The sequence below is a fragment of the Schistocerca gregaria genome, chromosome 7 (assembly GCF_023897955.1).
Source record: "Schistocerca gregaria isolate iqSchGreg1 chromosome 7, iqSchGreg1.2, whole genome shotgun sequence".
NCBI classification, from domain to species: domain Eukaryota; kingdom Metazoa; phylum Arthropoda; class Insecta; order Orthoptera; family Acrididae; genus Schistocerca; species Schistocerca gregaria.
In genome coordinates this window covers 407,441,777-407,465,364 of record NC_064926.1, presented here as the reverse complement: position 1 = coordinate 407,465,364, position 23,588 = coordinate 407,441,777, and the positions used below count along the sequence as shown (strand labels likewise).

Below are 23,588 nucleotides of genomic sequence, written 5' to 3'. Positions count from 1 at the left end.
ACGACGAGCTTTATGGCTCTCGGAAGAATGTGCATACTCTTGCAATCCCACTGCTCAGGGTCAAAATTACACACTTCTTCCAGCCCACGCAAATTGAGAAAATCGGTTGGTTCATTTGCATTAGGTGTGGTCTAGGGTTGGCCTTAGGCGGTTTATAAAAAGCACCCTTTGTTCATTGAGAGTTGCTGAGAAAATCCAGAAAAATCATGATTTTTTGGTGCTAAGAGTACTTACAGAAGGGACCGTCCCTTCTATAATTTCTGTTCATGGCAGACTGTCTAAAGTTTGGCATGTGTTCTTAAGATGATGTTCTCCAGGAACGGCGCCACTTTTTTTTCGGCACCACTATCTGTTATTGAGATCGTTAGGTTTCAAGTTATGCTACTTACGTATAAAACCGCGAAAGCTGGTTTTTAACCGCTTTTGCACCATGGTTTGCTATTACCTAAATAAATAACCAGAGAAATAGCTGAAATTTTAGCTATACATTCTTTAGACATTCATCTAGAACGTCATTTTCCCGTTTTCGAAAATCTAAATTTGTTATCAAGATTCACCCGGAAAACCAAGATTTTTTGCTTACCTAAAATGCTAAGTGTGGGATGTCCTCTTCAGTAATTTCTGTTCACGGCAAATCGTCGGAATTTTGCAGTATGTTCTGAAGACAGTATTATGGGTGTACCTACGAACTTTTTCGATCTCATTATCCGTTACTGAGATCCGAGGTTCCAAGACACCCGTTTGCCCGTAAAAGACTGGGTTTTAAAGAAAACTATCAAATATATCAGGGGACGGTATCAAAACGAGATAAAAGTGACTTATGACCGTGGGTCCTACAAAGTCCAAGATTCGAGTCGTAGAGACCTGATTATATGCATTTGTATGTTGCACATGCATTTGCATTCTAGTTTTGATGTCTTACAGATTGATCCTCACCTGGAACTGCGTGCAATCGCTAACCGAGAGACCACTGCCTAGCGAAATCATCACAGAAGAGGAACAGGAGCAGGAAGACAGGGTCAATGCTTCTACGCCCTCAGTTAATCTCCTCCACTGCCATATCGTACGTGTCGGCAACAATTAAATTAATCTACCCAAGTTTTTACGCACACGCCCATTATTTATTTTAGCTTTGTTTGCTTGTACACAGCTGAACGTGTTTACGACGTGTAGTGTGTAACGTGTTGTGTACTATGTCGCCCCGAAGAAGACACGTCGTTTCGTGAACAGCTGACCATCGTGGAACATTTACATATCATGGAATTGTATTATGTTCTCGAGTTTGAGAGAAAAAGTTTCTTGCATAACAGAAAAAAAATTCAGATACACCAACATGTTAAGAAAAGTCTTCATATCCCGGAATGCAGAATAAAGGACAACAACTTCTGACAACGGCAAGTAGCAGTTCCAGGGATTTGTCCAAAGGTAACCAAAAAAGTCGGTTTACCACTTATCTATGTGAAGCATTCATTGCAAGCAATATTCCTCTTCAGTAACCTGCTAACCCTATCCTCAAAGGCTTTCCACGCAAATATTGCTTAAATCAAAACATACCAGATGAATCAACATTGCGAAAAATTACATACCAACAATTTACCTAAATTTTCTGGAAGAAATACGCAGTGAATCAAGGACAGCATTATCTGGATTTCGGTTGACAAAACTACAGACACTGTGACCTTTACGTTGCAGATTTAATGGTTGGTGCTTTAAAAGAAGATCCTTCTTCTTGCTATTTAGCAGCCTGTAAAGAACTTGATAAAGAAAATCATTCAACAATCGCTAGATTTGTGAATGGGGGTATTAGAAAAATGTTTGCAGAATCTTAGGCAGATGAAAGGGTGTCTGTGTTTATTTCAGATGCTACTCCCTATATGATCAAAGCAGGAAAAGCCCTCCGAGCATTTTATCCCAATACGATTCGTGTGACGTGATTTGCTCATGGAGTACATCGCTTTTCTGAAGAAGTACGTTGCACGTTTGTGAATGTAAATAAACTGATTTTACCTACAAATTTTTCTAATGGATCCTGCTCACATCAAGACCCACAAAGAATAAGTGTACCAAATGTGCCTTTACCTTCCAAATCAGTGGTAATTCTTTGGGTTACTTGGGTCGAAGCTGTGTTGTTTTATAATGAACATTTCGAGGCCATTGGGGGATAGTAAACGACTTCTATAGTGCAGAGACTTTAGGAGTTTGCCAGTGCAAGGAAGCTTTTAAAGATCCCGGTGTTAAAAAAAAGCATTGCTGTGATTAGAACTCATTTTTCCCATGTGCCTGCAAGTATTAAAAAGCACGATACTAAAGGTTTAGTGCTGAATGAATCAATTCATTTCAAGAATAAACTCCACATTGCCGAGGTATTCCCAAGAAAAGTTTGAAAACATTCTAAACAATAACCCAGCCTTTGAACGATAGTGTCAAATTGATAATTTTTATCAATTTGGGGGAGGGGGGGTTGCAAGGCGGTGCACCATCACATTATCTCTGCATGGTGCGTCGGTACCTGACGTTGACATTTAAAAAACGGTGGATTGGCCGTAGATGTCCCATACCTTGGCCTCCTCGTTGCCCAGAATTAAATCCACTGGCCTTCTGGTTTTGGGGACACATGAAGCAACTGGTCTATACCACTCTAATAAATGACGTGTAGACACTAAACAATTGGGTCTTCCGTGCAGCGCAGCACATTCAGTTCCTACCAGGGTGATTTCAAAGATTGCGTGAGTGCTTACACTGAAGGGTAGAGGCATGCTCTGAGTTGAAAGGACATCATGTTGAGACTCCTCCGAACAAGTGGTGATATATGAGAATGTATGTTTTGTCACACTCATGGTTATCAGATATTTTTTCTTGACTTGATGCGTACAGTCATCCTCTGAAGTATTGGATAGTTTTTTAACACCCTGCATGCATGAATGACCTGGTCTGTGCCATGAATGTACCAGGGTTATTTGGAAAGTAAGACCGAATCGGTCGATAAATGGAAAGCACAGTGAAAATAAAAAATGTTTTAATCGCAACCGTTACCTACGTCTTCCGCCTACTACTCTACATACCTGCTTCTCCGACTTAGGCATTTGTTGAAGCATTGTACCAGCTTTCCAATATCCTCGTCATAGAAGATACATGTCAGTGCTTTTCGCCAATTCTCTCGCTGGCCTACAGCTCGTTGTCTGTGCCAAAACGTTGTTTTCATAGCCAGCGTGTCATATGAGCAGATATCAATACAAGAGGGAGTGAAGTACGGCCTATGTTGTGGGTGATCAGGTACTTCCAATTGATCACGCTGAGAGAGCCTCATTTCCTCTGTGATGTGCGGCCGAGGATTGTCATGAATAATGAAATGCATGACAGGTACGTCAGTGGGGTTAAGTGAAATGCGGCGAAATCTCTCAGCAGGCGCCTATACTTGGTGGGAGGAACTAATTTCTAGGGATGTTTACGCGCTCAGTGTGCTCTCAGAACAGAAATGAGAGGCGTGATGCGATCGACCGGCATACTAGAAACACTGTCCAACACATCGGTTCAGAAATTCGTCATAATTTCACTGCGCTTGCCGTTAAGCGAACGATGTTAACTTCAACATCATAGTTGTCAAACTTCTTCTTCTTCTTGTTATTCTTCTGCTGACTAGGGTTGCCCCTGTTTGCGCCATTCCGTGGATGAACTGGAAAAACAGCTGTCACAGCTCTTGGACGGTCGTCCGGTTAGTCGTTTCCCTTGCAGTCGTCCATGATTACAAATTTTAGTTAGTCTTGAAGGATCAACCCTTATCACATGGCCTTCCAATATATTTATCTTGTCTTCATCCATTTATTTACATATTTTATTCCAAACTGTTCCCTTATGGATTCATTTGTTCTCTTGTCCCAAAAAGTTAATCTTTCGATCTTTCTTAATAACTTCATTTTCACTGCCGTTAGTTTTTGTTTTATTTTTTTCGTTTCTGCTCTAGTTTCTGCAGCTTATGTCCAAACGGAGCGTAATATTGTGTATATGTGTTTATTTTCCCCCAGTTGTCATAAAGTTGTTTCCCCACACAGTGTTTCGCAGGCACCTGGCTACCCTTACTTCATTTGCCACTTGATTTTTCACTTCTACGGCTAAGCATTTTACAGCTGGTGGTAACAGTCCCTAGATAAAGTACGTAGCTTGTTCAGTTGACACTCCATCTACTTCTGATTTACATGATTCAAATGCTTTTCATATTATTAAACTCTTAGTATTTTGGGATAAGATTTTGTCAAACTTAACAGCTTAAATTTCGCGTCGTGTAGTGCAATGGTTTCACTCACGCCTGGCGTTGCAGCAGCAATGAGTTACGTCCGGCACCAGAAATTCACAATGAAGGCAGGTAGCATCAGACGTCGCCCAGGTGTCATTATTAGGTCCTATACTCTTTTCAGTGTAATTCAATGAAGTGTTGCCAATTTTGTCCTGCTGCAAAGACCATATATGCACTGCTGAACTCCAGTCATATCTAAGTGCAGATCACTAAACCTAAAACAGATGTATGGAATCTCAGTACCGACCGGTGATCACTATCAAAATGGGCGCACTTTATTAGGTTTAAGCTCAACACATTTAAAACGCAAGTGACACTGGTTGGTTATTTTAGGTTCATAAGCCCGAATTGCCCGGAGTCACTGCCATCTTGAACCGTAAGTGGGACAAATATGAACTTCCCTCCTTCATGAGAGACTCTAGGGGTAGCGATAGATGAAAATCTAAATTGGCGAACACGTAACAGCAATGTGCAAAGAGGCATCCGCATCCCTCCGTGCCCTACAAAAATATAAAAAGCTCTTCTGAAAAAGATACTTGTACATACCTTTATACTTACAATTATTAATTACATCGATGTTATCACGCAAGGCATGTCTCAGAACACCTCACGGTGCCTGAGCTGGTTATGAGTACTTGTTCCTTATATCTGTGATGTTCGTCTCTTCGATCTACCGCTATCCTGGTTGTGTGCAGACAAGCGAAGAGATTTTCATAACCTCTCCACTGACTTACCAACGTACACTGTCCGCCATATCTCAGCCTGACCTTAACGCTCTTGTCTGTACAAAATTGTAGAAACATCCGTCCCCATCACAACAAAATCCGTTCTTTCGCGCTCCATTTTTCAGCTACTGTCTTGATGTCCATTTCAGCAGCAGGAAACCGGTTCTGGAGTAATGTTCATCATCACATTGGGGAACTGAATAACATCTCAAGTGTTTCACCAGAACTCGTTACATCAGACACGTTTTACACTGTACACCTAATGTTTTTTTATATGCCAATATCATTTTTGTCATTATTATTGTTGTCGTTGTTATTATTATTGCAACAATTATTGTATCACTGTTAGTGGCAGTGGTAGTTGTGCAAGTACTGCCAGTATTAACTTTATTATTTTGTACTCACGATTACTCACATTGTCACCACAGACACTCAAATCATTTTAATACCATTTTTCATATTAAAATAGTTATTTCTTAAGTAACTACGATATTGAAGCACTGCATGAATGAAGCCTTGGTCCGATAGAAGAGAGGGCTAGACGACACTAATTATTAGGTTAAATAACCACTTAAACAAGGAAAAATGGGCTAATGAGCGTAAAAAGAAAATGACTGCAAAAAGCTTGAAATGTAAAACTGAAAAGTCTGCAAAGTCAATAAAATAGTCTAATAACATCTTTACATTTTTAAGATAGAAATGATACTAGTGGCGTTTTCTACGAATTTCAACCAATGAACAACGTATCCAGAAGCAATGCACAGCAAACTATTCTGTGATAACCTTATTTTATGGGCACTTATTTGTCGTTTATGTGTGTCGAAGTGTAAAATGTGACGAAGTATATAAGTAAATAAATGTCAAAACTTTGCTGACCTACAGAATTCTTTCTATACGATAAGCATCACGCCCTGTTGTAGCAGAGAAAAGAAGGGAACCAGTGGAAAAATTCTCCTGTTGAAGCACAGAAGAGGTGAATATGTTCCTCTTTAAAATACCTAAGTCTACCTTCCTCACCAAAATCTTTGACATGCAAACATAATTTTTGTGCTGAAAGAGTGAACCAGACAGAAAATTAAAATGGAAGATAGATGAGACAGTGGAAATGTGAAAGAAAGACAGGTGTCACAATGAAAAGATAGATGACAGTAGGAATGAGAGAGAAAGGCAGGTGACACAATGACAATGGGACAGAGAAGTGGCCGTGAAAGAGAAAGCGAGATGGAGGAAGACAATAGCAGTGGAAGCCAAAGAGCGAGGTGATAAGGACGACCAGTGAGGCAATGGCAGCAAAAGAGGAAGAGAGAAAGAAGCAGTGGCTGTAAAAGAGAGAGGAGATGTTGTATATGGTAAATACGGAGGAGCGCACACCATTCACATGCCTGAGCGGTCTAGACCATCCCAGACCGGCGATCTTTAGAGCGTAGATATAGGGAAGAACACGTTTCGGACCGAAATTTTATAAACGGGAAAACAATTTGAACCCCCAGAGTTTTCGAGCTGCCGAGATATGGTGAAGACATTGGCAGTGGGAAAGGAAGACATAAGCAGACATTGCAAGTGAGAGTGGAGACAGTGGCAGTAGGACATACTGTAAATCAATGGGAGAGAAAGAAGAGAGTGGGAAAGAGACATACATAAATAGAGATGCTGAGTGTGAAGTAATAACTACAAACGCAGAGTGGGTAAAAGTATTTAGAATCATGTTTGTTAAAAGAGCGCGATGTTCGCATGTTTAAATGATTTGTGAGGAAGGCAGAATGAGGACTGAGGCAGCTGGTTCCCGCGTTTTCTGTCAGTGTCTTTTGAACTAAGCAAATTCGCCTTTTTTGTGCTCCCACAGGAACATTTTTTCGCTAGTTTAACAGTTGATTCAAAAATGGTTCATGTGGCTTATAGTACTATAGGACTTAACATCTAAGGTCATCAATCCGCTTGACTTGGAACTACTTAAACCGAACTAACCTAACGACGTCATATACGTCCATGCCCGAGGCAGGATTCGAACCTGCGACCGTAACAGTCGCGAGGTTCAGGACTGAAGCATCTACAACCGCTCGGCCACAACAGCCGGCTCCCATTGACAAGCGTCTGCTGTGTTCACAAAAGAGCAGTAGCGAGTTCATGGTCCCAGAAAAAGAAAGGAACTTATCTGACGGTCTGATAAACGTTTCATCGTTTAGTCGTACTTCTGTAAGCGCGCAGAGTAAATATAACGTTACCACTGCCGAAAGTTTTCGTTCATGATGTTCTTTCGGATTTACAAATCCGTGTTCATCCTTTAAAAGTATCACCACTGGCCAGATATATGTCTCTGAAGCTAAGTGAAAGAACAAAAATGGTTTAGTAGCAAACAAATTCTTTCCAAAGCCCAGTACAATCGATTAGTCGATAGCCAAAAACGAATAACGTTGGATATAACACAGCCGCTGGTAACCACTGCAACAGTTGCTACATATTTAAAAGTGTCACCACCTTTTGGTAAGTGTTTAATAAAGTGTTTTATAATGCCAGGTTTTATGTGCAGTGGAATAAGTAGAAGTTTTTGGGTCCACTTTTTTTATCGAACAGCACATTTCTCCCTCCAATTTTTTGCGTTGTAGCTGCTTAGAAGTTTTGAGACCTGAGCTTGTATTTTTCGCTAATGTGCCTTTTTTGTAGGAATCGGAAGCCTTGCTCCCCAACTTGAGAATTCTCGTTGTGGGGCCCATAACTTTTCGTGACCTCCAACATTTACGCCAACTATAAGTTTGGCACAGATGTATTAGAAGTCATCAAGAGAATTAATACAACGCTTTGAAGTCATGAATTTCCCAAAAGTATGCACTCGTCGATTTATCACAGTTACTGAAGTTGGTGTGAAGAAATGTTATGTGAAACAAACACATAGTCGCTTACATTATGGTGTATAGGTAGGATGTGAATGGTACTCAGAGACGTAGAGTTTCGCACAGGAGAGGAATCTATGAAGGTCCATCAAACGAGTCAATGACTGACGACTAAAAGAAATGTAACTTTATTATAGACAATAAAATGAAACATACTTTTGTAGCACGTGACATTGTAAAAGTTCGCAAATCAATACTAGCACTTTTACAACGTCTAAAAAACTTGATTCTGCAAAGCTCACTGAAATTTGGAAACTTCAGAATTTTATAACTCCATATGACTAAAAATTCTAAGTACTTTGTCTGAAATCAGAAACCAAAAATAAATTAAAAACTTTACCTTCGTGAAAAGTAGTCTCAGTCAACAAGTGTTATTTGTTGGCTGTGTTCCAGTCTCGCTGCCTCTACAGTTTTTACCCTTTACAGGTCCGTCTATTGGCAAGGAAGCTCTTCGCTAGTCTTAACAAGCCCTATCTTCGTGGCTGTCTTATCAGTGTTTCTATATGTTCCCTCCTTTGCCGAAAGAGTGGATAACACCTTCATTCATAACTTATCAGTTCACGTAACTTTCAACCTCCTTCTGTAGCAACATATGTCAAACGTTTCGATTCTCTTCTGGTTTTCCTACAGTCCATTTTTCCCTACTATACACTGCTGCACTGCAGATATACATACTCGGAAATTTTTACCTCAGATTACGATTATGTATGATACCAGCTGACTTCAATGGTGAGTGTCCTCTTTGCCGATGACAGTCTTCTTTTTAGGTCCTCTTTGTTTCGTCAGACACACGTTATCTTGCTTCAAGAGTCACTCAAGTCTTTAAACTCACCTACTTCGTGGTTACCAATCTTGATTTTAAGTTACTCACAATTAGAATCCTTGAAACGCTGGACTACTTTCGTGAGGTTCACTCTCAATCCGTATTCTGTACTTATTAAACTGTTCATTTCATTCGACAGCTCCTGTAAATCTTCTTCATATTCACTGAGGACGTCCTCAGAGGAACTTATCACTATCATTTTTCGTGCGGAATTTTAATCTAACTATTTAAACTTTATTTCCATTGCTGCTACTTCGATGCCTAGATTGAAAAGTAGGGAGGGATACTGGATTTCTGTCTTGTGTGCTTTGTTACCAGAGGACTTAATTCTTCGGCTTCCATTCTTATCGTTACCCTTGGTTCTTATACGTTATGTTCTTTTTTCTCTATACATTACTCCTCTTTTCTCAGAGTTTCGAGCACCTTCCACCATTTTTCTATATCGACAAAACCTATCAACATGTGATGATTTTTCTTCGGTCTTGTTTCCATTATCAAGCGCAACATCTAAGCTGCTTTTCTGGTGCCTTTACCTTTCTTTAAGTCAAATTGATCATAATCTACTATAACTGAAACTAGGTTTCTTTCTTATTCCATTTATGTAAGTATTACTCTTGTCAGCAGGTAGGAATCATGAGCTGTTAAAGTGGTAGTGGGATATTTTACGAACTTTCACGCTCTTGCAGTTTCCGTAATTGTGTTGATGACTATTTTCTGATAGTCTGTTTGTATGTCTCCAGTTTCATAGGCTCTACATACGTCTTAAATAGTCGTCTCGTTGTAGCGTTCCCCAATGATTTTAGAAATTTGGAAGAAATTTATTTGTCCCTTCCGTCTTATTTTATTACAAGCATTCCAAAGCTCTTATACTGATTACCCTATTTCTTCCACATCAACTCTCATTTCTTCGTCTACAACGTCATCACACAAGTCCCCTTGCTCTCAGAGTCTTCAATTTTGTCTCTATGCCTATCCACTCTCTTCTCCGTATTTATCAGTGGAATTCCCGTTCCACATTTATTTGCGCTGCCCTTCCTTTAAACGTGACAGAAAGTTACTTTCACTTTTCTGTATGGTGCCCAAAACATAACAAGCCTTTAATATATTTCATGCACATTAAAACAAGCAACTCGAATTACATCATCCGAATTGTGGGAAGATTACATACGCTGGGTTGCCAGTTAAGAAGTGTATGAAATGTTTCATGGGTAAGCTTTACTCTTGCTGCTCTACGTAAGCTAAAGCCGTTTTGCCTATGATAATTTCATTTTATTCCTCATATTTTTTCTGTGTGTATGTAAGCGTTAGAGATGTAAATTTTGGTTGAATGTGTACTAGGTGGATTAATATCTGTGTAAAATAAGAGGAACGGGCCGCGGATTTTTCTGGATAGACAACTGAGCAGAAAGAGTATTGTTGTGAATTTTTCTGGAAGCCAAACGTATGAAAAATGAGGAACTGAACAACTCGAGGTTTGACAGTTCTGGAAAAATATTTATAATTCAGTAGTAAAGAACGTCATTAGACGTGATTAAAGTAGTAGAGATTTCACAAGCGATTTGTGAGCATAGAGCAGGTCTTTTTGAGTTATAAATTATGGCAGAATGCAGCCTTTTACGGTATTGCAATTGATTATTATTGAATAACACTTTTGCGACTGCATAATACATATAAGCGCTATGTTTATATTTGCTGTATAATAAAGGTTCACGTCTTTAGAATTACGTGTCGTAAGTAGGGACCAAATATGACTGCGAAACGGTGATTGTGAATAAATAGGAAATATCAGTCCTAAGTGAAAACTTTTGTATTTTTCAAGAATGTGGTTGAAGCCATTTGAAGCCAGCCATCGGAAGCAGAGACTGAATCATCACGGGACAGAAAAAACTTCTATGTATATACCTCTAGGCATCGAAAACCATTGAAAGGAAAAGTCAACAAAACAACAGTGTCGCATGTACATAGCACAAACCAAAATAGAGTAACAATTTGATTAAGGGCTACGCCTCCTGTTTAATAAAAAGCAAGCCGACAAATGAAATTTTCTAGTCGGTTTATGTATCTATTTCGTTTTGCTGGAGCAGAGGTGTAAAAACCACAGTTAATAATTACCACGATACCTAGTAGCTAACGATTCGTCGAAAGATAAAATATTTTGGAACCAGGAATAAGCTAAAGGTATGGAATATTACAGCTTCAGTTAGCAGTTTACAATGGTTCAAAGTTGTGTGTATGCCTAAATCGTGTAGGAGCTGTGCAAAAGCAATTTTGCTAATGAAATAAATTTAGGTAGTTGGGGAAAGTAAGGAAAATTAAGTAACAAGATTATCAGAAATTGTTATAGAGCAACATACTTTAGGTGCATATAGACAGTACAGCAATTCCTCATTATTTAACTTCCAATACCGCTGCTGTCTCAAATATGAAAATCGTAAACTGTGACAGATCCAGAGGATGGTATCCACTCCAGTATTTTTCCGTGGAGCTCAGTAACACGTCCTTCCAAACATTTGAATGTCATTCTTCGAAAATGCTGGAAATAACGAGTGTCAAAAAACGTTAAGCCATTCTAATTAGTTTTGCAATTACAGGAAGATATTTTCTATAGTAATACGAAATCTGTGAAACTGTCGTGTCTGTCTGCTTTTCTTTGAATTTGCTAGTCTGCAAAACTACTGCACGGAATTTTATTGCGTTTTCACGTGTAGCTTCAGTGAATCAAGACTGTACTTCCCCAAATCGGTTCATGAGAAAAAGGATATTCTACGCATTATAAAAGTTAATGCATGTACCTACGTTCAACACCTCCTCCGAAACCACTGAACCGACTTGAACCAAAGTTGGTACACATATTACTTTAAGGGCTGCAAAGAATCGCTATTGGGGTAAGAACCATCTACTTATCAAAGAGTATGAGAAATAGGTGTAGATCACGACGAAAGAATACCCTGATTTTTTTCACCCAGTATTTGAGAACTAGAGCACTTAGTGACTTGCAACAAGCTTTAGCGGTAAATTAAAACCTTCACGGAAATTTTTCTCCCAGATACACCCCACATAATCACACAAGGAAAAAGAGCTCACAGCTTTCTACAGTATTCGGCATTAGCCGGCACGGTAGCTCACTGTGAGAGGGTTAGCAGCCCTCTGCAATAAACAAACAATTATGCCGGGGTCAACGATGATCTTGAAGGGGTGTCATGGGACGTCCGCCCCAAACAAAAGTAACGAATAATAACGAACAAAATGAGATTTACATAAAAAAGGGAGTAGCGTCTATGATTAATAATCAAAACGTATTCGTTCCGGGTTCGAATCAACCACACTCCTTAAATTCTGAAGAAAAATCAGCATTGGCGCCCGAAGACTTCGGGCTTAAGAAGTCACCCTCATTGTGCTAACAGTCTCGTCAAAGAGGGCGAAGGAGTAGACAGAGATTCAGGACACCCCTGTTTCTGGGGGTTGGAAACTGCCCCTAAAGGTAGGGGAATTGCCAAGGAAAACGGCCTGAGGATGTAAAAGACAATAGAAGACCCTGCATTTAAGGCACATATCGTGAATCCACAGGACATGTGGCTTGTAAAGGAAAAAGTGTCACGATGATCTCGCCATTGGCAAAAGATTCTTGTATAGTCTTCATTCGGATCTCCGAGAGGAGACTGCCAAGGAGGAGGTGACCATGAGAAAAAGTTTGAATAACAAACCAAAGTATAACGTTCTACGGGTCGGGTTGTGGAATATCAGAAGCTTGAACGTGGTAGAGAAGCTAGGAAACCTGAAAAGGTAAATGCAAAGGTCCGATATACATGTTGTAAGGGTCAATGAACTGAAACGGAAAGAAGACAAGGATTTGCATGAGAATCGACAGCAAACCGACAACACCAACAACAATAGTTCAGGTATATGTGCCTATGTCGCACGATGAAGATTAAGAGATAGAGAAAGTATGTGAAGATATTGGAAAGGTAATGCAGTACGTAAAGGGAGATGAAAATCTCACAATCTTGTGAGTCTGGAATGCACTTATAGGACAAGGAGTAGGAGAAGATGTTAAAGGAGAATATGGATTTGTGAACTGAAATGAGAGAGGAGAAAGACTAATTGAGTTCTGTAATAAATTTCAGTTAGAAATAGCGAATACTGTATTCAGGGGTTGCAAGCGGAGAAGGTATACTTGGAAAAGGCCGGATGATACGGGAAGATTTCAGTTAGATTATACATCATGGCCAGACAGAGATTCCGAAATCAGGTACTGGATTGTAGGGCGTACCCAGATGCAAATGTAGACTCAGAACACAATGCAGTAATGGAGAAGACTAGGCTGAAGTTCAAGAGGTTTGTCAGGAAGAATCATAACGCAAACAAGTGGGATACGGAAGTACTAAGAATGACGAGGGACGCTTGAATTTCTCGAAGACTGTAGGTATAGCAATAAGTAACCGCTCAGATGCCAGTATATCTGAAGACGGCTGGACATCTCGAAAGAGGACAGTCACAGAAGTAGGAAACAAAAACATAGGTACAAGAAGTAACTGCGAAGAAACGTTGGGTAACAATGGAAATACTTGAGTTGATCTATGAAAGAAGGAAGTACAAAAATGTTCAGGTAAATTCGGCAATAGTGCGACTGCTGCGGTCGCAGGTTAGAATCCTGCCTCGGGCATGGATGTGTGTGATGTCCTTAGGTTAGTTAGGTTTAAGTAGTTCTAAGTTCTAGGGGACTGATGACCACAGCAGTTGAATCCCATAGTGCTCAGAGCCATTTGAACCATTTTTTGAAATTCGGCAATACAGAAACACAAGCCGCTGAGGAATAAAATAAATAAGAAGTGCAAGGACGTTAAGACGAAATGGCTGCTTGAAACACCTGAAGAAATCGAAAATTAAGTGATTGTTGGACAGACTGACTCAGCATATAAGGAAAGTCAAAACAACTTTCGGTGAAATTAAAATCAGAGGTGTTAATACCAAGAGTAGAACGGGAATTCCAATGTTAAATACAGAGGAGCGAGCGGATAGGTGGAAAGAATACACTGAAGGCCTCTATGAGGAATGAAACTTGTTGGGATCTGACAGAAGAAGTAACAGGAGCCGATGTACAAGAGATAGAGGATTCAGTATTAGAATTTATGAGTCTGGCGACAAAGCATGTGACTTCCAGTAGAACATCATCCACGCAATTTCGGAGAGTGCAAGAGCTGGTAAAAACGAGAATCATCGAACAACCAGCTCAACAGCTCAGGCATCCAAGTTGCTGAGAAGAATAATACACAGAAAACTGGAAAAGAAAAAGGAGGATATGGCAGATGACGCTGAGTTTGGCTTTAGGAAAGCTAAAGGCACTAGAGAGGCAGTTCTGAGGTTGTGGCTGATAATGGAAGCATGACTCAAGAAAAGTCAAGACACGTTCATACGATCTGTGGACCTGGAGAAAGAGTTCGACAATGTACGAGGTGAATTCAAGTTCTAAGGCCTCCGAATTTTTTTCTAATTAACTACTTACCCGAAATCGATGAAACAGGCGTTACTTCTCGACGTAATCGCCCTGCAGACGTACACATTTTTCACAACGCTGACGCCATGATTCCATGGCAGCGGCGAAGGCTTCTTTAGGAGTCTCTTTTCAGCAGTGGAAAATCGCTGAAGCAATAGTAGCACGGCTGGTGAATGTGCGGCCATGGAGAGTGTCTTTAATTGTTGGTAAAAGCTAAAAGTCACTAGGAGCCAGGTCAAGTGAGTAGGGAGCATGAGGAATCACTTCAAAGTTCTTATCACGAAGAAACTGTTGCGTAACATTAGCTCGATGTGCGGGTGCGTTGTCTTGGTGAAACAACACACGCGCAACCCTTCCCGAACGTTTTTGTTGCAGTGCAGGAAGGAACTTGTTCTTCAAAACATTTTCGTAGGATGCACCTAAAACCGTAGTGCCCTTTGGAACGCAATGGGTAAGTATTACGCCCTCGCTGTCCCAGAACATGGACACCATCATTTTTTCAGAAGTGGCGGTTACCGGAAATTTTTTTGGTGGCGGTGAATCTGTGTGCTTTCATTGAGCTGACTGGCGCTTTGTTTCTGGATTTAAAAATGGAATCCACGTCTCATACATTGTCACAACCGACGAAAAGGAAGTCCCATTCATGCTGTCGTTGCGCGTCAACATTGCTTGGCAACATGCCACACTGGCAGCCATATGGTCGTCCGTCAGCATTCGTGGCACCCACCTGGATGATACTTTTCGCATTTTCAGGTCGTCATGCAGGATTCTGTGCAGAGAACCCACAGAAATGTCAACTCTGGAGGCGAACTGTTCAACAGTCATTCGGCGATCCCTCAAAACAGTTCTCTCCACTTTCTCGATCATGTCGTCAGACCGGCTTGTGCGAGCCCGAGGTTGTTTCGGTTTGTTGTCGCACGATGTTCTGCCTTCATTAAACTGTCGCACCCATGAACGCACTTTCAACACATCCATAACTCCATCACCACATGTCTCCTTCAACTGTCGATGAATTTCAATTGGTTTCACACCACGCAAATTCAGAAAACGAATGATTGCACGCTGTTCAAGTAAGGAAAACGTCGCCATTTTAGGTATTTAAAACAGTTCTCATTCTCGACGCTGGCAGTAAAATTCCATCTGCCGTACGGTGCTCCCATCTCTGGGACGTATTGACAATGAACGCAGCCTAATTTTAAAACAATGCGCATGTTTCTATCTCTTTCCAGTCCGGAGAAAAAATCGGAGGCCTTAGAACCTGAATGCACGTCATAAAATGGTGCAAGATGATCGAAATGAGAAAATTAGTGGTAAGTTATAGGGAGAGACGGGTTAAACACAATATGCACAAGACTCAAGAGGGAATAATAAAAGTGGATGAGCAAGAACAAAATCTTCGGATTAAAAATGGTGTAAGACATGTATGTTGTCTTTCCCCCCTATTGTTCTACCTGTACATCGACGCAGTAACAATGGAAATAAAAGAAAGGTTCAGGAGTAGAATTAAAATTGAAGGTGAAAGGACATCAATGAGAAGATTCACTGATGACATTGCTACCTGAATAAAAGTGAAGTAGAATTACATGATCTGCTGTGTGGAATGAACAGTCTAATCAGTACAGAATATGGACTGAGAGTAAATATAAGAAAGACGAAGGTAATGAGAAGTACCAGAAATGATAACAGAAGTGAGAACAGCAAGAAACTTAACATCAGGACTGATGGTCACGAAATGGATGAAGTTAAGTAATTCTGCTACCTAGGCCGCAAAATAATCGTTGGCGGATGGAGCTGGGAGGACATAAAAAGCACACTAGTACTGGCAAAAAGAGCATTCCTGGCCAAGAGAAGGCTTCTAGTATCAAACACAGGCCTTAATTTGAGGAATAAATTTCTGAGAACGTACGTTTGGAGCACATTTTTGTATGGTCGTGAAACACAAACTGTGGGAAACCCGGAGCAGAAGAGAATCGAATCATTTGAGATGTGATGCTAAAGACTAAAGCTGAAAATTAGGTGCAATTATGAGATAAGGAATGAGGAAATTTTGTGCGGAATCAGAGAGGAAAGGAATATGTGGAAAACAGTGACAAGGAGAAAGGACTTAACATATCTGTTGAGACATTAAGGAGTGATTTCCATGGGACTAGAGCGAGTTGTAAGGGTAAAAACTGTAGTGGAAGACAGAGATTTGAATACATCAAGCAAATAATTGAGGGTTCATGTACTACTCTGAGATGATGAGGTTGGCACAGTAGAGAAATTCGTGGTGGGCGGCATCATACCACTCACAACACTGTTGTTGTTGTTGTGGTCGTCTGTCCAGCGACAGGTTTGATGCACCTCTCCATGATACTCTATCCTGTGCAAGCTTCTTCATTTCCCAGTACCTTCTGCAACCTACATCCTTCTCAATCTGTTTAGTGTACTCATTTCCTTGGTCTCCCTCTACGACTTTTACCCTCCAAACTGCCCTCCAATACTAAATTGGTGATCCCATGATGCCTCAGGATATGCTCTACCAACCGATCCCTTCTTCTAGTCAAGTTGTGCACGAATTTCTGTTTTCTCCAATTCTAATCCATACCGGTGATGACTCAAAAAATATGTACCCCAATATGCCGCTGAACGTAGGTAATATCATTATTCGTTGCATAGAAGAAAGAGGAAGAGACGGGTAGAGAAGGAAAACAGTTAGTTGTGGATAAGGAGAAGGGGAGGGAGAACAAGATATGTACACAGGAGGAGACGGACCGAGAGTGGGGGACGAGGACTTGGACAGAGATGGGGTGGAGTAGCATATGCACAGATACAAAGGCAAGGGGGATCGAAAGACAAGGGTGGAGGGATGGAGGAGGAGGACAGAGAGAAGAGGGTCAGAGACTGGGGATGGGGGCAGAGGAGATGGACAGAGATCGGGCGGGAGGGGGGGGGGGGAAGAAGGAGTGTGATTGGTAGAACTGATATAATTACATATCCAGACAACGCCAAGTACTCAGCTAGTCTCCAAACAAATCGATACCCATAGTTTTTGCGATCAACTCACTGCGTGGTTGGAAATATTCTTCCTGATTTGGCGACTGTACGTAATGAATCGGTACACTTCCTGCTTTCAGAAATCGTTTCCTTTTAAATATCGGAGGTACATCTTTTACATATATGATTCAATGTTGTGACGTTTAAGGCTGCGGTGTTTTGTGGTGCTCCTAAAACATGTGCGTTAAGGGAACACTATTTTCCCATTCGTTGGATTACAGCTATCTAGCAGGTAGTGCTAATGATGATTATAATTGACAGAATATTTGATTGTTACGTAGTTGTATATGCACTCTTCTGTGCTTCTCTGAACCTCTAATTGTAGTAAACAGATGTGCCACAGCTTACCTGGAACTGGAACATGCGCTCCTGTGCTTCCAAGTAGGAATCAGTGTCCTCTGCTGGCTCGTACCAATCCGAGTTGAGTGCAATGCCCACTTTGCCTGTAATACGCATGTAATTTATGTTAAAGCTGTACGAAATTAACTGACTAAAATAGTGAGTGGATTTCATTTTGATTTATAGATTTGGGGATAATGGTATAATAACGAGAAGCGAAAGCAAACTTATTTGTATGAAAAATAATAAAAATGAAATATAATAGTTTTGTGGTTCTGAAGTGCAGTGTTTTAGGACATGAAGATCTCTATCTTGTAGACAGTTAACTTGATGTAGAAGCAAACCAAAGAGTCTGAACCTTTGACGAGTACTGAACAACACATGAACTTCAGTTGCTGTAGTCTTTTTGTAACAGCCAACTTTAGTCTGATTAGAACATAACTAAAGGAATGGCAAAACCTAGGGTTTAAAGACCATGCGACATCACTATTATAGTCTGGTAACAAGTTGCTGCTGCACAAATGTTGGAAACACGAATGTAAAATCAAATTCAACAAATTTGCTCTCCAAAATGCCTGGCTATCCTTTAGTACATTGCAGCTTTGTAAAGTAATACTTATTTTAAAAACAGATGGACTATCCACATGTAATTCCCATGGACAACAGTCAGCGGAGGCAACACTGGAAAATATTTTAATGACGTCATATTTCCTTTCAGTTGTTGCTGTGTTTATTGTACTATAGCAATTTCCGAATTTCCCTTATTTTCGAACATAAAAATTTTGATACAGAGATTGACAGCGGGCAGAGAGACTGTGTACTCATATAACAAGAAACAGAAATAAGAAATGTGAATCACCAATCTATATTCCGACATAAGAAGTCAGCATAGTTTTTCTAACGGCCTTGTCAAAGAAATCGGCGGATCGTATGGAGATTCAGTTGGAGCTTTTGCCCTTGGCGTGCGAAACGGCCCCTAAAACGTGAAAGAAGCAGAAACGTTTACAGGCTTCGGATGCGAAGGCAGTGGAAACCACTGCTTTAAAGACAAATAAAGTGTTGATACATCCCCTTAGAAAAATTTAAAAATGACGGTACTGGAAAACCTCTTACGTTATTTGATTTTCAAATTGCTGAGCAGAACTGAACGTACGCAGACATTTGTCTCTTTACTTATTCTGATCAACACTAAACCGACACACAATATTTTTAGCGAAATGCAATATGCCTTTAAATAATCCCTACAAAAGAATGGCCCTGACTAACAATAACCTATACCTTTCATGAATCATTTACCTGACAAAAATCTTCGTTACTCGAACTACTACAATACAGCGAGCGCCAATACTGGCAGCTAAATAAAAGATTCTAACAACTGAAGGCACTAACTACTGATAGGCATAGTTAGAAAATGAAAGATTGTGGAGTTTGCTGGTCTCCTATCGGGCGCCTCCCCAGGTGGCGGATAGGGGAATGCTCACCAGATATGGTGGGTACCGGGGAAATAAAATACCCGGGGTGGACCAAAACTAGCAACTGCTGCCTTGTAGTATAATATTGGTTTATCAAAGGCTAAAGGAAGAAAACCTTGAGTAAAAATTACTTGATCCTCCGGGTTGGGGGTTGTGCAGTGGGCCAGCTCCTCACTTACATAAAACCATAGAAATGCTAAAAAACCTAATAATATGCCTTGGAAAAAATGGAACTTTGGACGACGCGAACTGTCGATGAGAAACGGATAATTATGTTTGGTTGCTGGAATGTGCAAGGTATTTCCACTAAAATAAATTTACTACCTGCAGAACTTGACATGGATGTGGTCGTACTCCCTGAAACAAGGAAGAAAAGCAAAGGAGGAGAAGAACTGGATAATTGTGTTCATATCTGGAGTGGGGTATCAAAGCAGTAAGAGCCAAAGCAAGAGTCTCCATTATGATAAAGAAATCATGGAAAGGAAGAATCACAAATTGGACATTCATCAATCAACGTATTATAACTGTTGAAATGACATTATTTGGTAGGGAAGTTGTGATTATTGGCGTATATGCACCCACGAACGACACAGAAGATAATGAGAAGGATACCTTTTGGGACACCCTCAGGGAGACTATGGAAAAAATCCCAAGAAGAAAGGAACTGACTATCTTGGGAGATCTGAAGGGAAGGGTAGGAATTAGAGAATCTTGTAGAGTAGTAGGAAAACATGGAGAGGACGAATATAATGACAATGGGGAACGATTGATTGCAATTTGTGAACAATTTGATCTAAAAATTACCAACACATTTTTCAAACATAAGGGCATTCAAAAAAATACTTGGCAAAAGAACACCAAAGAACTTCGTTCTGTAATAGATTATATTATCATTAGGCAAACAAGTAGTTTCAAAGCATTAGACGTCAGATCTTATAGAGGAGCCCAGTGTGGATCAGACCACTATCTAGTTAAAATGAAGTCTTTCTGGCCATGGAAGAATGCAAGGAGTGGTACAAGTAACATAAATAAAACGAACCAGACTGAGAAAGGTGAAAATTTGCCTTTTAATATTGACAGCCTACAACGAAAGTATCAAAACACTCTTTGCGGCCAGGATGGAAAGGAAACTGGTTGAATCATTTGAAGGAAGTACAGAGGAAACATATGACTATATAAAAGCTAATGTGAAAATCATAGCAACAGAGGTATTGGGTAAAAAAGATAGCAACCACCACCGTGCAGCAGAGTGGTGGTCAGAGGAACTAGAGGTCCTAGTTAGAGAAAAACGAAATGCTTTCCTTCAGCTGTTGAATGATAAATCAGAAGAAACAAGATCAATATACAAGGAAAAGAAGGATGAAGTGATGAAAAAAATAAGGATGGCAAAAAATGAAGTGTGTGAAAGAACATGTGCCAAGATGAATAGCAAATTAGGATTTGTGAGAGCAAAAGAAGCATGGTCAGTATTGAAAGGGCTTCGGCAGGATACAAAAAGCAAAACTAATCTCCAGCTGATAACACAAAAGGAATGGGAACAGTATTTCCGAAAATTATTAAATGAGGACAGAGAAGAATATCTAGAAGAAGGGACAGGGGAAGATAAAGGACATGAAGATGATGAGATCCAGATTTTAGAAAGTGAAGTACTTCAGGCGTTGAGAACAGGAAAGAATGGTAAGTCACCAGGACCAGGCAACATCAATCTGGAGTGTCTGAAATATGGTGGTGACAAAATTGTGAAACTGATAACACAGCTCTTCAACAAAATGATACATGGAGAGTCAATACCCAACGAGATGAAGCTAGGTTACATTAATGCAATATTTAAGAAAGGGGATCGCAAAATTTGTTCAGACTATCGAGGAATTTGTGTTACAAACACATTAATGGAAATTTTTGCGAAAATAATTAAAAACAAACTGGAAAAAGATTTTAGAACCCAAGAAGAACAATATCGAATCACGGCTGGGAGATCATGTGTAGACCATATTTTCACATTACGACAGATTTTGGAGAAACATAGGGAAAAATCAAAAAATGTAGGATTCACTTTCTTAGATCTAGAAAAAGCGTATGATACTGTTCCAAGAAAATTACTTTGGAGAGCACTACGTATGGCAAACATAAACTCTTCCTTGATTAAAATAATACAACAGATGCATAAGGATACCATTTGCCAAGTGAGAGTTGGTAATAAACTTTCGCAGAAATTTAGAACAAGCAAAGGCCTTTTACAGGGCTGTCCCATGTCACCACCATTATTTAAAATCTATATAGATATTAGCCTTAGAACATGGTCTCGTAAATGTAATAGTATGGGATTACAAATAAGAGATGGAGTTTACCTACATCATTTATTGTTTGATGATGATCAAGTAGTCGCATCACAAGATGGGGAGGATGCTACCTATATGTGCAATCAACTAGCAATAGCATACAAAACTTGGGGTTTGAAGATTAATTACCAAAAAACAGAATACTTGACTAATGATTCAGATGAGCTATGCATTGAAGGAATGAAAATCAAAAAGATAAACACTTTCTATTATTTGGGATCCATTCTACAAATCGAGGGAAAATCAGAATCAGAAATCAATAAAAGAATTAATAGTGGATGGAGTGTCATTGGGATGCTTAACTCAGTCTTATGTAGCAGGAATGTAATGAGCAGAACTAAAAAATTAATATACAAATCCATATTAGAGAGTGTGGTTCTGTATGGAACGGAGACCTGGACAATTAACATGAAGTACATTTAAAAATTACAAGCTCTAGAGATGGACTTTTGGAGAAGATCGGCAAGAATCTCCAGGATAGAAAAGATACGGAACACCGAAGTAATAAGGAGAATGGAAATAAAGGAAAGAATATATGACGTAACGGATAGGAAGAAATTACAGTGGTACGTGCAGAATACCAAAATTGATACTGGAGTGGGAACCGGAGAGGAAAAGAAGAGGACGCCTATGACCACCTGGATCCAAAATGTACAGCACACAATGAGGAGAATGGATGCAGAGGAAGAAGACACACAAGCTCCAAACACCTGGAGAAATATTTTGAGAATATAGTTTATGAACGGTTATTGTTTATATTGTAAATTCCAAGTAAATTATTATGTTGAAGATAAACCTCTGTAATGAGGAAAAGCTCAAAATAATAGTAATAAGATTTTAATGGACAACAAACAATGTGTTTAACTTAATAATGTTCAAAAGTGATCATATATATATATATATATATATATATATATATATATATATATATATATATATATACTCCTGGAAATTGAAATAAGAACACCGTGAGTTCATTGTCCCAGGAAGGGGAAACTTTATTGACACATTCCTTGGGTCAGATACATCACATGATCACACTGACAGAACCACAGGCACATAGACACAGGCAACAGAGCATGCACAATGTCGGCACTAGTACAGTGTACATCCACCTTTCGCAGCAATGCAGGCTGCTATTCTCCCATGGAGACGATCGTAGAGATGCTGGATGTAGTCCTGTGGAAGGGCTTGCCATGCCATTTCCACCTAGCGCCTCAATTGGACCAGCGTTCGTGCTGGACGTGCAGACCGCGTGAGACGACGCTTCATCCAGTCCCAAACATGCTCAATGGGGGACAGTTCCGGAGATCTTGCTGGCCAGGGTAGTTGACTTACACCTTCTAGAGCACGTTGGGTGGCATGGGATACATGCGGACATGCATTGTCCTGTTAGAACAGCAAGTTCCCTTGCCGGTCTAGGAATGGTAGAACGATGGGTTCAATGACGGTTTGGATGTACCGTGCACTATTCAGTGTCCCCTCGACGATCACCAGAGGTGTACGGCCAGTGTAGGAGATCGCTCCCCACACCATGATGCCAGGTGTTGGCCCTGTGTGCCTCGGTCGTATGCAGTCCTGATTGTGGCGCTCACCTGCACGGCGCCAAACACGCATACGACCATCATTGGCACCAAGGCAGAAGCGACTCTGATCGCTGAAGACGACACGTCTCCATTCGTCCCTCCATTCACGCCTGTCGCGACACCACTGGAGGCGGGCTGCACGATGTTGGGGCGTGAGCGGAAGACGGTCTAACGGTTTGCGGGACCGTAGCCCAGCTTCATGGAGACGGTTGCGAATGGTCCTCGCCGATACCCCAGAAGCAACAGTGTCCCTAATTTGCTGGGAAGTGGCGGTGCGGTCCCCTACGGCACTGCGTAGGATCCTACGGTCTTGGCGTGCATCCGTGCGTCGCTGCGGTCCGGTCCCAGGTCGACGGGCACGTGCACCTTCCGCCGACCACTGGTGACAACATCGATGTACTGTAGAGACCTCACGCCCCACGTGTTGAGCAATTCGGCGGTACGTCCACCCGGCCTCCCGCATGCCCACTATACGCCCTCGCTGAAAGTCCGTCAACTGCACATACGGTTCACGTCCACGCTGTCGCGGCATGCTAGCAGGGTTAAAGACTGCGATGGAGCTCCGTATGTTACGGCAAACTGGCTGACACTGATG

General features: G+C 40.7%; 1 protein-coding gene across 1 annotated transcript in view; it reads right to left on the bottom strand.

The window, feature by feature from the left end:
• The window catches only part of LOC126281469 (myrosinase 1-like), a 98,542-nt gene that overhangs the window by 47,732 nt on the left and 27,222 nt on the right, over positions 1 to 23,588 (bottom strand). The window contains exon 6 of the mRNA XM_049980463.1: positions 17,606 to 17,700. Coding sequence (XP_049836420.1) covers positions 17,606 to 17,700 — 95 coding nt within the window. The remainder of the gene's footprint in view (positions 1 to 17,605; positions 17,701 to 23,588) is intronic.